The sequence below is a fragment of the Microplitis mediator genome, chromosome 8 (genome assembly GCF_029852145.1).
Source record: "Microplitis mediator isolate UGA2020A chromosome 8, iyMicMedi2.1, whole genome shotgun sequence".
Taxonomy (NCBI): Eukaryota; Metazoa; Arthropoda; class Insecta; order Hymenoptera; family Braconidae; genus Microplitis; species Microplitis mediator.
This window is the reverse complement of record NC_079976.1, coordinates 8,318,628-8,332,785: the sequence shown is the minus strand read 5'-3', so window position 1 is coordinate 8,332,785 and position 14,158 is coordinate 8,318,628. Positions and strand designations below refer to the sequence as shown.

At 30.5% G+C, this 14,158-nt stretch overlaps 2 protein-coding genes across 8 annotated transcripts in view; one reads left to right on the top strand and one right to left on the bottom strand.

The window, feature by feature from the left end:
- Positions 1-1,680: 1,680 nt before the first annotated feature.
- LOC130673044 (ribonucleoside-diphosphate reductase large subunit-like) lies at positions 1,681-5,436 on the bottom strand. Its single transcript, XM_057477923.1, has 5 exons — positions 5,211-5,436; positions 4,977-5,065; positions 4,607-4,784; positions 3,709-4,072; positions 1,681-3,640 (listed from the first exon to the last, which is right to left on the bottom strand). Exons 1-5 carry the CDS (start codon positions 5,254-5,256, stop codon positions 1,849-1,851), a joined length of 2,469 nt encoding a protein of 822 aa, XP_057333906.1. The 5' UTR covers positions 5,257-5,436; the 3' UTR covers positions 1,681-1,848.
- A 1,785-nt stretch (positions 5,437-7,221) lies between these two features.
- LOC130673341 (E3 ubiquitin-protein ligase MYCBP2) overlaps positions 7,222-14,158 on the top strand; it is a 229,073-nt gene continuing 222,136 nt past the window's right edge. For 3 of the 7 annotated variants that reach the window (XM_057478320.1, XM_057478321.1, XM_057478319.1), the window contains exons 1-6: positions 7,225-7,746; positions 8,525-8,588; positions 9,790-10,725; positions 11,827-11,994; positions 12,064-12,874; positions 12,985-13,159. In XM_057478320.1, coding sequence (XP_057334303.1) covers positions 7,652-7,746; positions 8,525-8,588; positions 9,790-10,725; positions 11,827-11,994; positions 12,064-12,874; positions 12,985-13,159 — 2,249 coding nt within the window. In that variant the 5' untranslated portion in view covers positions 7,225-7,651. Of the gene's footprint in view, positions 7,747-8,524; positions 8,589-9,789; positions 10,726-11,826; positions 11,995-12,063; positions 12,875-12,984; positions 13,160-14,158 lie in introns of all 7 variants that reach the window. The other 4 variants (XM_057478317.1, XM_057478316.1, XM_057478318.1 and 1 more) reach the window with 3 other exon arrangements.

The following is a 14,158-nucleotide window of genomic DNA, read 5'->3' as shown; positions in this document are numbered from 1 at the left end:
TTACTATGACGTCTTGAGGAGCTCCTAATTTTGACTTTATAAAGAAGTTGAAAAAAGAATACATTTAGACGTCACAAAACTGACGTCTTATTTATGGAGTCTTCAAGACATAAGACATCCCAGATAGCAAAATGACGTCTTGATGAGTTCTGAATGAATTCCTATTTATGATTTGGACGTCTCATCAACATCTTAAAGAATATCAAGTCTTTAAGAAGTTCTTAAGATGTTGAATCAGCCATCTAGCGAACTCAGTAAGACGTCTTTAAAAAGAGTTCTCAGAGTTCTTTTTTCTGACTTGGCAAATAAGACTTCAGTATGAATTTACCATGACATCTTTAAGGAGCTCCTAATTTTGACTTCATAAAGAAGTTTAAAAAAGAATACATTTAGTCGTCACAAAACTGACGTCTTTTCTATGGAGTCTTCAAGAACTCTCAATTAAAAGTTCTTAAAAATGACACCTTTAAGAAGTCATTATAAGACTTCATGAGGACGCCTTCAAAAGGACGTTGTAAAGCAGTCATTCCGACTTGAATGCTATCTGGGATAAGACAGGAAAAACAACACCAAATTTCTCTGTCTCCGAAACCAACATTTGCATGTCGTATTTATACCAAACAAAGTGACTTTGAGAAAAAAAAAACATTTGTTTTATCCTTTTAAATGACATCTTAAAGTTGTCTCTGTGCTAAGTGGAAGTTATTAAAATTTGAAGCTTTTTTTACGCACTAGTAGTACTGAAGAATTTTTTTCACTCATAACTTTAATTATGAAAAAAAAACTAGTTACGAGGTTTACCCATAAAGGGGACGAAATATTGCTGCTGACAATTATTTCAGTTGCCTATGCCAAACTTTAACTAGAATAATATAAAAACACTACCCAGACAGCATTCAAGTCAGAATGACTGCTTTACGAAGTATTTTTGAAGGAGTCTTCAAGAAGTCATATAATGACTTCTTAAAGGTGTCATTTTTAAGAACTCTTAATTAAGAGTTCTTGAAGACTCCATAAATAAGACGTCAGTTTTGTGACGTCTTAATGTATTCTTTTTTTTAACTTTTTTGAAGTCAAAATGAAGTCAAAATCAGGAACTCCTTAAGACGTCATGGTAAGTTCATTCTGAAATCTTATTTGTGGAGTCAAAAAAAATAACTCTTTGAGAACTCTTTTTAAAGACGTCTTGCTGAGTTCGTTAAGTGGCGCATTCGACATCTTAAGAACTTCTTAAAGACTTCTTTAACATGTTTTTAAGACGTCCAAATCATAAATAGGAACTCATTCAGAACTCATCAAGACGTCATGTTGCTATCTGGGTATAAGAATTTAGGCTGCAGAATTAAGACTAAAAATTATTTCTCAATCTTACGTTAGAAATTTAAATAAATTTGTACATAAAGACTTGATCTATAGATTTTGTTAAATGTCCCGGGTTAAAAACTTTAACTGATTCCGAGTGAAGCGTGAAGGCATCTCATTCGCGCTCTAATTGACATTTAATTTGTTGCAATAAGATTTTAAATCAGAGGTTGAAGTATTTAAAATAAATATATTGAATTACATTTTTAAAAATTGAAAGTACTTGAAAAATTTAATAAATTTTTTCTATCAATAATCGCAGCTAAAAATACATAATTTGGTTCCTTAAAAAATTGCACATTTATTTAAAGTCTTAAAATTTAAACTAACAATTTATGGAATCCTGTTAATTTATTTTGAATTTCATATTGCGTACATCGATATGTTTAGTAATACTACTTAATAAAATAAACGGAACTTATTTAATAATTCATTATAATTAAATATAAAAAGAAAAAAAAAACACATTACGCATAATAAAATTAATTATCCACTGCATGCCATACACGCGTCGCCGTTTTCACGTGAACAAACCAGTACTGGATCTTCTTCTTCTTCTTCTTCATCTTCTTTCTCTTCCTCCTCAATTTTATTTTCCATTTCCTGTCCAGCAGTACCACTATCATTCAACGATTTATTGGGACGGTAATTAGGCAGCCTCGTTTTATCAACAGTAAATTGTAGAGCATTGGCAGCCGGTTTAGTTCGTAAATAATACATTCCCGTTTTTAAACCAATTTCCCATCCGTAGAAATGCATCGAAGTTAATTTTCCAGTTGTCGGCTCAGCCATGTGGACATTTAGTGACTGAGATTGATCAATAAACGCACCTCTGTCAGCAGCCATTTTTAATACTGTCTTCTGAGATATTTCCCAAACAGTTTTGTACAATTTTTTTAAGTCATCAGGAATTCCCTGGATCTCTTGAATAGATCCATTATTAGCAATGATTTCATTTCTCATATCATCATTCCATAAATTATTTTTGACTAAATCTTTAAGTAAATGCGGATTGACAACCTGGAATTCTCCAGACAAAACCCGTCTAACGTAAGCATTACTTGTGTACGGCTCAATAGATTCATTATTTCCTAAAATTTGGGCAGTAGATGCTGTGGGCATTGGAGCCAACAGAAGTGAATTTCTTAACCCATGCTGCGCTATTTTCTCCTTAAGTACAAACCAGTCCCACAGATCACTTGGCTTTACATCCCACATGTCATACTGCAGTATGCCTTTACTAACTGGTGAACCTTTGTAGGTATCATAAGTGCCTTTTTCTTGCGCCATTTCGCAGCTGGCTTCCAACGCGCCGTAATAGAGAGTTTCGAAAATTTGTATATTTAATTTCTGCGCTTCTTCACTCTCGAATGGGTAACGCATGAGTAGAAAAGCGTCAGCAAGACCTTGGACTCCAATACCCATTGGGCGGTGAGTACGGTTAGATTTTTCGGCAGCAGGTAGAGGGTACGAATTGACATCAATAACACGGTCTAAATTTTTCGTCACTATTTTAGTGACAGATTTCAATTTTTCAAAGTTATAAGTATTTGTCGTTGTGTCGACAAATTTATTTACAGCAATTGAGGCTAAATTACAAACGGCTATTTCATCTGGACTTGAATATTCAATTATTTCAGTGCACAGATTACTACTTTTTATGGTACCAAGATGTTGATGATTTGATTTACGGTTACAGTGATCTTTGTAAACCATATAAGGGGTCCCAGTTTCAACCTGTGATTTAAGAATCGCCATCCAGAGATCACGCGCCTCAACTTGACGGACATAACGACCTTTCTCTTCGTAATCAGTGTAGAGTTTTTCAAATTTTTCACCCCATGAATCATAAAGTCCCTGTGATTCATGCGGACACATGAGACTCCACTTGGCATTGTCTTTTACACGTTTCATAAATAAATCTGGGATCCATAATCCGTAGAACAGATCACGTGCTCGGTACTCTTCTTTGCCGGTATTTTTTTTCAAGTCGAGTACTTCGAAGATGTCTGAATGCCAGGGTTCAATGTAAATAGCAAATGCACCTGGTCTTTTATTACCACCTTGTTCGACATGTCGCGCTGCATTGTTATACACACGTAACATTGGGACTAGACCATTCGATACGCCATTGGTGCTCATTATTGGTGTGTTTTTAGCCCTGATGCAGTGTATACTCAGTCCTATTCCACCACCGGACTTGCTGATGATCGCACAGTTTGTAAGGGTATCGTAAATTCCTTCGATGCTGTCATCGATCATCGTCAGCAGGAAACAGCTAAAAATTTATTGACATTTTTAGTTAAATTTATTAATTACATTTGAGTGAATAATTATTTTAATTACCTGGACATTTGCTGGGTTACAGTACAAGCGGAAAAAAGTGTTGGTGAAGCATGGGTAAAATATTTCTGCGACATGTACTCGTAAGTTTCGAGAACTTTCTCAATATTTTCTTCATGGATTCCCACAGCAACTCTCATCAACATTTGCTGAGGACGCTCGACTATTTTATCATTTATTTTTAATAGATAACTACGCTCGAGTGTCTTGAAACCAAAGTAATTGTAATCAAAGTCACGATCATAATTAATTGCTGCATCCAGGACTTCTTTGTGTTTTTGGATTATATCGTTATGGTGTTTACTTATTACTGGAATGTGTTCTTTTGTCACTGGATCATGGGCATTGTGTAAATCATTCATTACCTCTGGAAAAAAAATATTATTTTAATTAATTTATACGTAAAGTAAAATTATTATTGTAGGGGTAAAATAAAAAGAATATTGAAAATAAAAATCAACTCTTCCTACAGGAATTAAATTTTATAAACAATCTTTTCAGCAAACAGAGATCACCGGAATTAAAGATAAGTAAAGTCAGCCAAAAATGCAATAAAGACAATGTGATAACTAAAAGTTAAATATATTATTGGTAGATGTTTAATTAAAACAATTAAATTAAAAAGACAAATTATAAGTTTACTTAGGCTTACACTCATATATTTAAATCTGGGGTTACTTTGCTTGACATACCGGGATGGGAAAAGTAACAAAGTTTATTTTTTAAAAAACTGTACTTATGTAAAACTTAAATAAAATAATACAAGTTTATTATATAGATTTTTAAATAAAAAATATATCAAACAAAATGCTTTCAAGTTGATAATTATCTACCGCTAGCTTCTGATCTATACTTATTTTATGAATGTTACAGTTAATTGCATAAAAGTAAATTAACTTACCACTAAAACTTTCTTTAGTTTCTTTATGAAGATTAGAAACGACAATTCTAGCTGCCAAAATAGCATAATCCGCGTGCTTGGTTGTCATCGTAGCAACTATTTCAGCAGCTAAATTATCTAATTGTACTGTCGTCACACCAATATAAAGACCATCAATAACTTTTGATGTTATTGCCGGCTAAAATAAATTAATGAATTAGTCTAACAAATATTTATTTATATCTAATTGCTCATATAAATATATTTTATTATTTATAGATAATTACTATTACGTCCAATCGTTATGCGTCAAAGTTAATAAGAAAAATTTTTATTACATTTTTTTATAGTCGATTGTAATTAATTATTACAAGTTTTTTTGTAAACTTACCGGGTCAACATAATCCATGTTTAGGCCGTAACATAATTTTTCAATCCTCGTGGTGATTTTATCAAAATGAACCTCCTCTTTTTCTCCATCTAATAAGCAAAAAAATTAATTAATTAATATCAAAGTACTGAAATAGTAATAAATTAAAATAATCGATTAGTAGAAAATAAAAACTGATTGGGTTAAATACAAATTTGTAAAAATTAATTGTACAGAAAATAAAAAATTACTTACTTCGTTTAACCACAAACATTCTCTCCCTTTTGTCTTTTCCCGTCATTTTTATGCCGGTTGATATAAATTTATTTGGAGTAAGTGGAATAAAAGTCTTTTAATGTTAATGAAAAATAAATTTGACAAGCTAGCGATGCTGGTTGCTTGCAAATGGAGATGATGATGCACTGCACATGTAATTGCGCGCTTTATTGCATACGATTACTGTTATTTTGGCGGGAGACTTGATGCTTTGCTCAGCTGTTTTTGTGTTGTATATATATATATATACTAAATGTATATAATTTACCGGCCGGTATGTACTTCTTTGAACCGGAAGCGTGTTGCCGCTTGTTATTGAGAATTATTGACACCATTTTTTTTAAACGAGCGGGAAAATATGAAATTTGCTTAATTTTTTAGGGTACACGAAATTCAGGCGAAACGCGTGTTTTTTTTTTTTCAATATTTTAAATATTTCTATCATATTCTGCCGCCATTTTGTTTGATTTACGATTTTTAATTATTCTCTCATTTCTAATAAGTTATTTTTCGAATATTTAAATTTACCGCGCAAGTACTAAGAATAATTAATAAATTATTAATGACAATCAAAAATTTCGAGTGTACATTTTAGTATAATTAATATAATTATTGATAAATTTAATTTTAATGAAACTGTTAAATTTCAATTTTTAAATTTCGCGCCAAGTTGGCGCTACTGCGCGTTGCTGCATCCAACGCTCAAATTTTTGCTAAAGTGGGGGGTGGGAGAATCGAATCGCAAAATCGATCGTTTTGTACCAGCTAGCGGTCCAATAGCGGCAGTCAGTATCATCGACAACGACAGTAGTAGTCCAGATCCTTCTTTGTTCTTTACATTTGAATCATTTGAATTAAAACACAGTATTGCAGTTAAGTCGTGTAAAATTGTGCAGTGATTGTAAAATTTATCTTTTGATAATTTAAAGTGTGCAAAGTGACAATGGTGTAGTGAAGTGTTGAGTGTTCAGTTTGAGTGTAAAGTGTTGCGAATCGCTGATGCTGATGTCTTCCAAGTTCCTGAGCCCAATCATCTGGCATCGTCTGGTGGGAAATAGCAGTTAAGTGACGTTTTTTTAGCTGCAATGCACTTGGAGCAATTTAAATTAAATCTCCAAGTGTATTACGACACCCTTCTGCGTATTATTTCCCCACCAAGGTTTGTTGAAACACTTGCGTTTTTTTTTTTTTAATTTTAAATATTTTTCTATCATATTCTGCCGCCATTTTATTTTGACGAACGATTTTTAATTTTTCTCCAATTATTAATAATTTATTTTTCAAATATTTAAATATACCGTGTAAGTAATAAGAATAATTAATGGGTGCATTTGGAATGCAACACGCTACAGCTGCCTTTATTTCGGAATGCACTCTAATAATTTTTGAATTTTTTTAAAAACGATAAATTAAAAAAAAAAAAATATTTCAAAAAATAGCACCTATAGTTTTTTTAATTTTCTACATGTGCATATTTTTAGTTTTTTTTTTTTTTTTTTAAATTAAATTGTTGAAAAAAAAAATTCAAATTGTTAATTGTCTGCTATCTTCCGGATTAATTATTTAAAAGTGTGAGTGTAACTAACAAGAGGGAAATTTAAAATTTTTGAATAAACAAATAAAACGTAAGTACAAAAATTAAAAAATACGTATTTACATAAATGAAAAATCAGTACGCGCCTTTTTTTAAATTTCATTATTTCAATTTATTTATTTAAAATTTATACTGTCTAATATCCGCTACATTCACTCACTAATTAATTTATCACTTTGAATTTCCAGCCTTTTTTTTTTCATCCAATCCCATTGGTCTCAACACAAAAGTTAATTCCCATTGGGCAGAATCCAACGAATAGAAATACTTGATACCAAGATACCCAATAGAATTCAAAATAAACATGACGTAATTGTTTTGTATTTATTTATTGTGTAGTCATTGCAGGATAAGGGGGTCAGAGCTCGCAAACTTAGAGCTCAGTGTCATCATACGAAGAGCGGGAAATAAACACGACTGCGTTTCAACTCCCTTACAAAAAATTTACGATTTCTAGTAAAAAATGATAAATTGATTTGGGTTAGGGTTGGGTTGAATTTAAAAGCTTAAGTTTTTATTGTAGAGTAGCAGCTGCTGGTTGTGTCGGCAAACCGCGTTGCTGTTGGTGGTGTCCAATGAGTGCTGGTGAAGCAGTAGCTGCTAGCTGGCAGTAAGTGTCAGTGTCAGTTGTGAGCACACGAGCATACAGTTCGCGTGTGTTGTGAGTTTGTGAGTGAGACAACAAACTAATATATAAAAGTGACGATCAATAATAATATTATACAAAAATGAATCGGTGAATGTTATTTATGTTTAACAGTGGATTCATTTAAAACTATTTAATTTTATTATAAATTATATATTATTTTAAATAAATTTAAATATCATGATATCCATTGATCATGAAAGGCTTCAATCAGAATCAATTAATTATGCTAAATGTTTTTACGAATTATTCAAGAATACCGCTGATAATCAAAGGTACATTTTTATGTTGTATGTACATAAATATATATGTATATATATATATGTATATTACACATACACAACATTTGACACTTGATATAACCTCAAGTTATATCATTGTTATGATACGAAAGTAACTGATATTTAAAAAATTTATTTTAAATTACAAACAAATGAATTAAACAATTAAAAATTTTAAAATGAAAAAAATGTGCACTGATTTTCAAATTTTAAATGCGCATTTTTTTTAAGATTTGATTTACATTCAATTCACTTTTTTTAGTTTTTCAAAATAACAGTTGTCAGCTCACGCTCGTAATAAAAATACTTGAAATTTTTTAATATTTTTGAGGATATTTTAAAATTTTATTTTTATTACCAATACCTTGTTTAGAAAAATTTAATAATTGGTCTGATACTTTCAGTATCATCGATTGTTTATATGACATTTTATTATTTAATTTAATTATGAAATAAAATCCTCGATTTACATGATACTGAAGTTAGCCGACGTCTAGTAATTAAAAAAATTTTTTTTAAACCATAAATTTAAAAAAAATATATTTTAAGAAATTGCACTTATAGTTTTTTAAATTTTCTACGTGTGCATTTTTTTTTTTAATTTCATTGAAAAAAAATCCGAAAATTTTTAATTGTTAACTTCAGGATCATTTGATTTACTGAAATTATAATTAACTGGCTTATAAATGTATTTATTAATTGTAATAAAAGTATTTTAGAATAAATTATATGATGAATTTTATATATTATTTGTTTTTAAAATTATTTTTAGGTCTAAAAATGATTGGAAGAAATGTAAAAAGTCTCGAGCCAACAAGAAGAGGGAGAAGAAAAAGGTTTTAATTTAATAAATAAAATAAACCGGTTTTTTTTTTTTTTTTTTTAATAGTAAAAATAGCAGACTGGTAATTTTATTTTGTTTACGAACTGCGCATTATTGAAAAAAAGATATAATTTAAAATGGGCGCGCAGAATTTGAAAAATCCTTCGTTTGCATTTTTTAAAATCATTTTGTAAAAAAATATTGAAGTTTTTTATTTTTTAATATTTAAATTCTGAGTTTTTTTTATGTTTTTACTATCATATTTGTGACTATAAATAGCAGACACGAGTTTTTTAGTTTTATAAACAAAAATTAAATTTTTTCTTGAGATAAAATATATAGTAGGCATCTAAGAGGTTGTAAATAAAACGACTGTTGGAGTTTTTGTTGACAACAAAATGTGTCGATGTTTTATATTTCAGCAGACAAAATTATAATTCAAATTATTTAAAAGATATTTTATTTATTTATATGATAAATGTAAAGTTTTATAAATTTAGTGTCATAACTTTTATATTTTTTTCCGGTAACTTTTATGATATTTTATTAAAATTATGATCATTTTTAACTTTGACTTTACTGAGAGAAAAATTATTTTTCAAAATCGATATTCTTGCGTTGAAAAAATTTTTTTCCAAATATATAATTCAGAAATCACTTGATTCGTTAATTACTTTTTGGTAAAAAAAAAAAAATTTCAAGTATAAGAACACTAGAGTAACTTTAGTTGATTTAAGTTACAAAAACATTGTTTTTTATAGAAAATAATTGTAGAAAAAAAAATTAACTCATTTTGCCACAGAAATAGAAAATAATTGATCAGAAAATTAACTTATTTATTTTTTACTCATAAATTTTAATAATGAGAAGACTAATAGGCGGGTAATTATAAATAATTGATGCAAGCAGTTAAAACTCATATTATTCAGTCAGGACTCAAATAATTCATTGCCTTCTTTTTCTAAAAGAAATTTTTTTTCACATAAAAAAAAATATCTTGTAAATAACTTTGACCTACGGCTAAAATATCGCTCTCGGCTTATTTGCTTTTTGGTGACCGCGTTGCCCAAAAAATTATATAGAAAATTTTTCAAAAATGCAGCCAAAGATTTTTAAAAGTCTTTCGCATTAAAAAAAATTATCAGTCGTCTGCGGCTTAAATTACTATTTATATTTGAATTATTTATTTATTATTTTATTTTGTTTCATTTTAGCTGGACATAAGCGGCGATTTAAATAGTACGGGACCACCAGAAATAGAATTATCTAGCAACGCATCAGCATTTGCAGTATTTGCAAGCGTACGTGACTCGATATTGGAAAAAAATTCACGCATAACAAATCATCATGACTTATCATTCAAAACATCAACAAACTGCAGTTCAACGTCGCCACCCCCGCCAGAATTAAGTGATACTATAGACACTGATAGTGATGATGAAGATCGAATATCATCGATACAAAACTTACCTAAAATAGTTGGTATAGGATTGAGAAGTGTGTTTACGTTGATGCGTGAAAGTAGAACTGTTGATTCCCAGTTGTGTACTAAGTCATTGTGTGCATTGCTGGATATTTTGCAAGGACAACTACCAGAGGGTCTTAAATCCGAGCCCGACGATGTTATTGAACCCTTGTTTGATTTACTATTGGACTTAGCAACATCACATGGTCCAGAATCAACGGTTGCTAATGACGGTACACATTTAACTGCGGTTGCCTGTGCGTGTTTGCTGAGTCTCGTTGTTGTACGCGGCGATACCGGAAAATTACTCGCAGCAATTGCGGCATTACTCATGTGTCCACGTGCACTTGCTGTACAAAATATCCGCATGCCTTGTGTTTTAACGTCACTGCAGCGCAGTGTTGAAGCGGTACTGCTGGGTAAAATAACACGGCCTGATTGGATCACGTATGGAGTCCCGAAAAATTCAAAAATTTATACATTTAATTTGCGATTGACCACTGAAATTAGCAATCTTGTGTTGAATGGAAAGAGTTTTGTCAGCGATGGTAAATTTTTATTCTTACATACTAATCGAGGATTACTAAAAATTGGCAGTGGGTATGGCGGTACCATTGGTGGTCAGATTTACGCTCATAAACCGGATTTTTATCCAACGGAAATTGGCTGGCTGGGTTATGCTAATGTAAGTTTTTTTGATTGTTTACATATGGGCATTCTGCTAATTATGATTTTTTGTTTACGGGATTTTTTGAAATTTTTTGTTTGGTAGGAAAAGCTCTAAGTTGATTTTCAAATTTTTGATAGTGTTTTTACTTGACGTTTTTGAGTTTTTAAATTAAATAATATTTTTTTTTTAACAAATTGACATAAAAATTAATAATTTTGTGATGAAATTAATTTTAAAAATTAAGAAAAATTTTAATTATCGATTTGATAATCAGACTGATCTTGAAAATTGTAAAATAGACAAAAAAAATCAATTTTAAAAATATTATTTAAATTTTCAAAGTCAAAAACCCAGAGTAGTCAATTTCACAAAATTTGAAAATTTTTGAAAGCTTTTTTTAATCGGTAAAAAAAAATTAGAATTTTCTAATGATACTGACGTCAGCCGACGTCTAATAATTTTTGGATTTTTTTTTAACGGTAAATTATGAAAAAATATTTGAAAAAATTGCACCTATAGATTTTTGAATTTTCTGCATGTGCATATTTTTAGTTTTTTTTTTTTTTTTTGTAATTGATTTGTTTAAAAAAAAATCCGAATATTTTTAATTGTCTACTAACTTATGATCCTGAAGTTGGCAGACAGTTAAAAATTTTCTGATTTTTTTTTTCAACGACTTAATTTAAAAAAAAAATAAAAATATGCACATGTAGAAAATTTAAAAAACTGTAGGTGCAATTTTTCTAAATAATTTATTGTTTGAAAAGAAATCCAAAAATTATTGGACGTCGGCTAACTTCAGTTTAATTCCTGAAGTTAATAGACAGTTAAAAATTTTCGAATTTTTTTTTCAACGACTTAATTTGAAAAAAAAAAAAACAAAAATAAAAATATGCACATGTAGAAAATTTAATAAACTATAGGAGCGATTTTTTAAAATAATTTTTTTTCAATCATTTATTGTTTAAATAAAATCCAAAAATTATTGGACGGCTAACTTCGGTATCATTGCTAACTTTAGAATCATAATTTTCTATCAGTCGGATTTCGTGGAATGCCCGATTTACTTTAAATAAATCCAGACTTATTTAATTAATGAATTACTTTAAATTATAGAATGCTTTGTACTTCAAATGTGCACCAAAAAAACAGTGCGAGTTATTGGAATTAGATGCTGAGTCCTTAAATGTTAGAGGTATCGCTGTTTTAGAAGGTAGAGATTGGCCATCTTCTGTCATGTTTTCCGATGGTGATAATTTAGGAATGATTACCGCAGGAAAAGATGTAAGTACTTATCACTACTCTGTTATTTTTAATTACATAATTAACTAATTAAATAATTTTTATTCCCAGGAGGGTTTTGTGGTTCGTACAATAAATACTTTAAGTAATCCAGTGACAGTAACGTCTGAATTACCATTGAAATTAGCGCGTAAATGTGTTGATGTATTTGGCTGGGCTTTATTTGATGAAGAACAAGCTGTTCATACATTAAGTCCAGGTTGTGATGACGAAGTAGTGTCAGTTAGTGCGGGTAAAGAATTTTGTATACTAAAAACAGCAACTGGAAAATTATTGTACACCGGCAAAGGCAGTTGTCTGGGTATGAAAAGTAACACGAGACCAAATCGCTGGTTAGAATTTACTTTAGGAAAGGGTACAAAGTGTTTACAAATAGTTGCTGGTCACGATGGCCAGCACGTTGTTCTAGTCATGGAAGATGGGACTGTACTGTTTGCTGGTACAGCTAGACGAGGTGAAGACGGTGACAGTAATAAAATACGGCGTGCATTGAAGCCGGTTAAACCAAAGAAAATAATAAAAGTCGAGGGTAATTTTATTGTTGACGCTGCTTGTAACAATGGCTCGACTGCCCTCGTCTCCAAAGACGGTTTATTATTTATGTTTGGCAAAGATACGCTGCACAGTGATCCTACAACGGGTATCGTTAATGATCTTAAAGACGTTTTTGTCCAAAAAGTCGCGTTGGGAAAAGCTCACGCTGCTGTTATAACAAATAAAGGTCATTTGTATACTTTTGGTATCAATAATAAAGGTCAGTGTGGAAGAGATTTTTCAGTTGCAAGACCAGTTAATAAAGAAGTTACAGTAGTCGCTATGGAAACAGGAACTGGCGAAGACGAACTAATAATTGCTGAGGATGGTAAGTTTTATTTATTTATTTATTAAAAGTATTAGATTTTTTTCTGGGTCTTTAAGTGAATGCTCTTGCTCTGTAAGCTAGTTGTCATTTCTCTTTGTTATGATCAATAGAAGCGGGTGAACAGAGTGAAGAATGGGAGGAAGCAAGAGGTATGTGTCCACCTGGTCAACATCAGTGGAGACATCGTGCTTGCATGGTCTGTACAGTATGCCGTGAATGCACTGGTTTTGGTATATCATGTTTGAGCAGTATTCTACCTAATCGTAATCCTAAAAGACCTGGACAGTGAGCATCTTTTTAAATTTATTATTCAACGATCTAACAGATTTATAGTTACGGGTCAGAATATCCATAATGTTGAACTCTACTGATCACTAAATTACATAAATGACTCAACTTCTTGGTTTATTAGTCGATTAATTATTTGTCTTATATGCAGAACTTGATGTAGTGACGATAGTTCGGCCCGGGTATGCTAATTTACTCATTAGGGCCAGAGTTTTTGCGTTAATTTAAAAATAACAATTTATAATTAATGATGTCAAATTTTTTATATTACGGGAAAAATATTGATCTTATTAAAAAAGTTTTCAAATAAAATTTTTAGGAAATTTAATTTTCTAAAAAAAATGTCTCTTATAATTTTTTCTTAGGACTAATAAGAAAGCCGTAATTTCAAAATTAAGATTTTCATAATTAACAAAATTTTGAATCATTCATTATGAATCTTAATTTTTGAATTGCGGTGAAAGTATTGGTCGTATACGAAAATCATAAGAGACATTTTTTTTATAAAATTAAATTTCCTACAACTTTTGATCGAAAACTTTGTCAATAAGACCAATATTTTCGCCGTAATATAAAAAATTTGACATCATTCATTTAAAAAATAACGCAAAAATCTTGTCCCTACTCATTATTAAGGTTACTAAGGTTGATATTTAAGTATCCGGTCTCAAACTACCTCTTACTAGTACGCGCAGAGTAAAACACTGTTGTGATCTTCGTTGTTTTAGCCTGGTAATAAACGGAGGCGGGTAGTAACCTATCGCTCTACATCTACTTCCGTATATTAGAGTTGTGTTTATATTTTATGGTGATCAAGTAACTGAAGTATGTCGACTTAAATTCAATTCCTATTCAAAGCTTATATTGCACGGCTCTTAATGCGAAGCATTAGAGTGTGCTTTACGATCGAAAAATTTGTCTGCCTGACAATCTGAAAAATCAGTTTGCCTCTTTTTTTTAATTTTGGAACTTCAGACAGACCTTTAGTACTTTGTC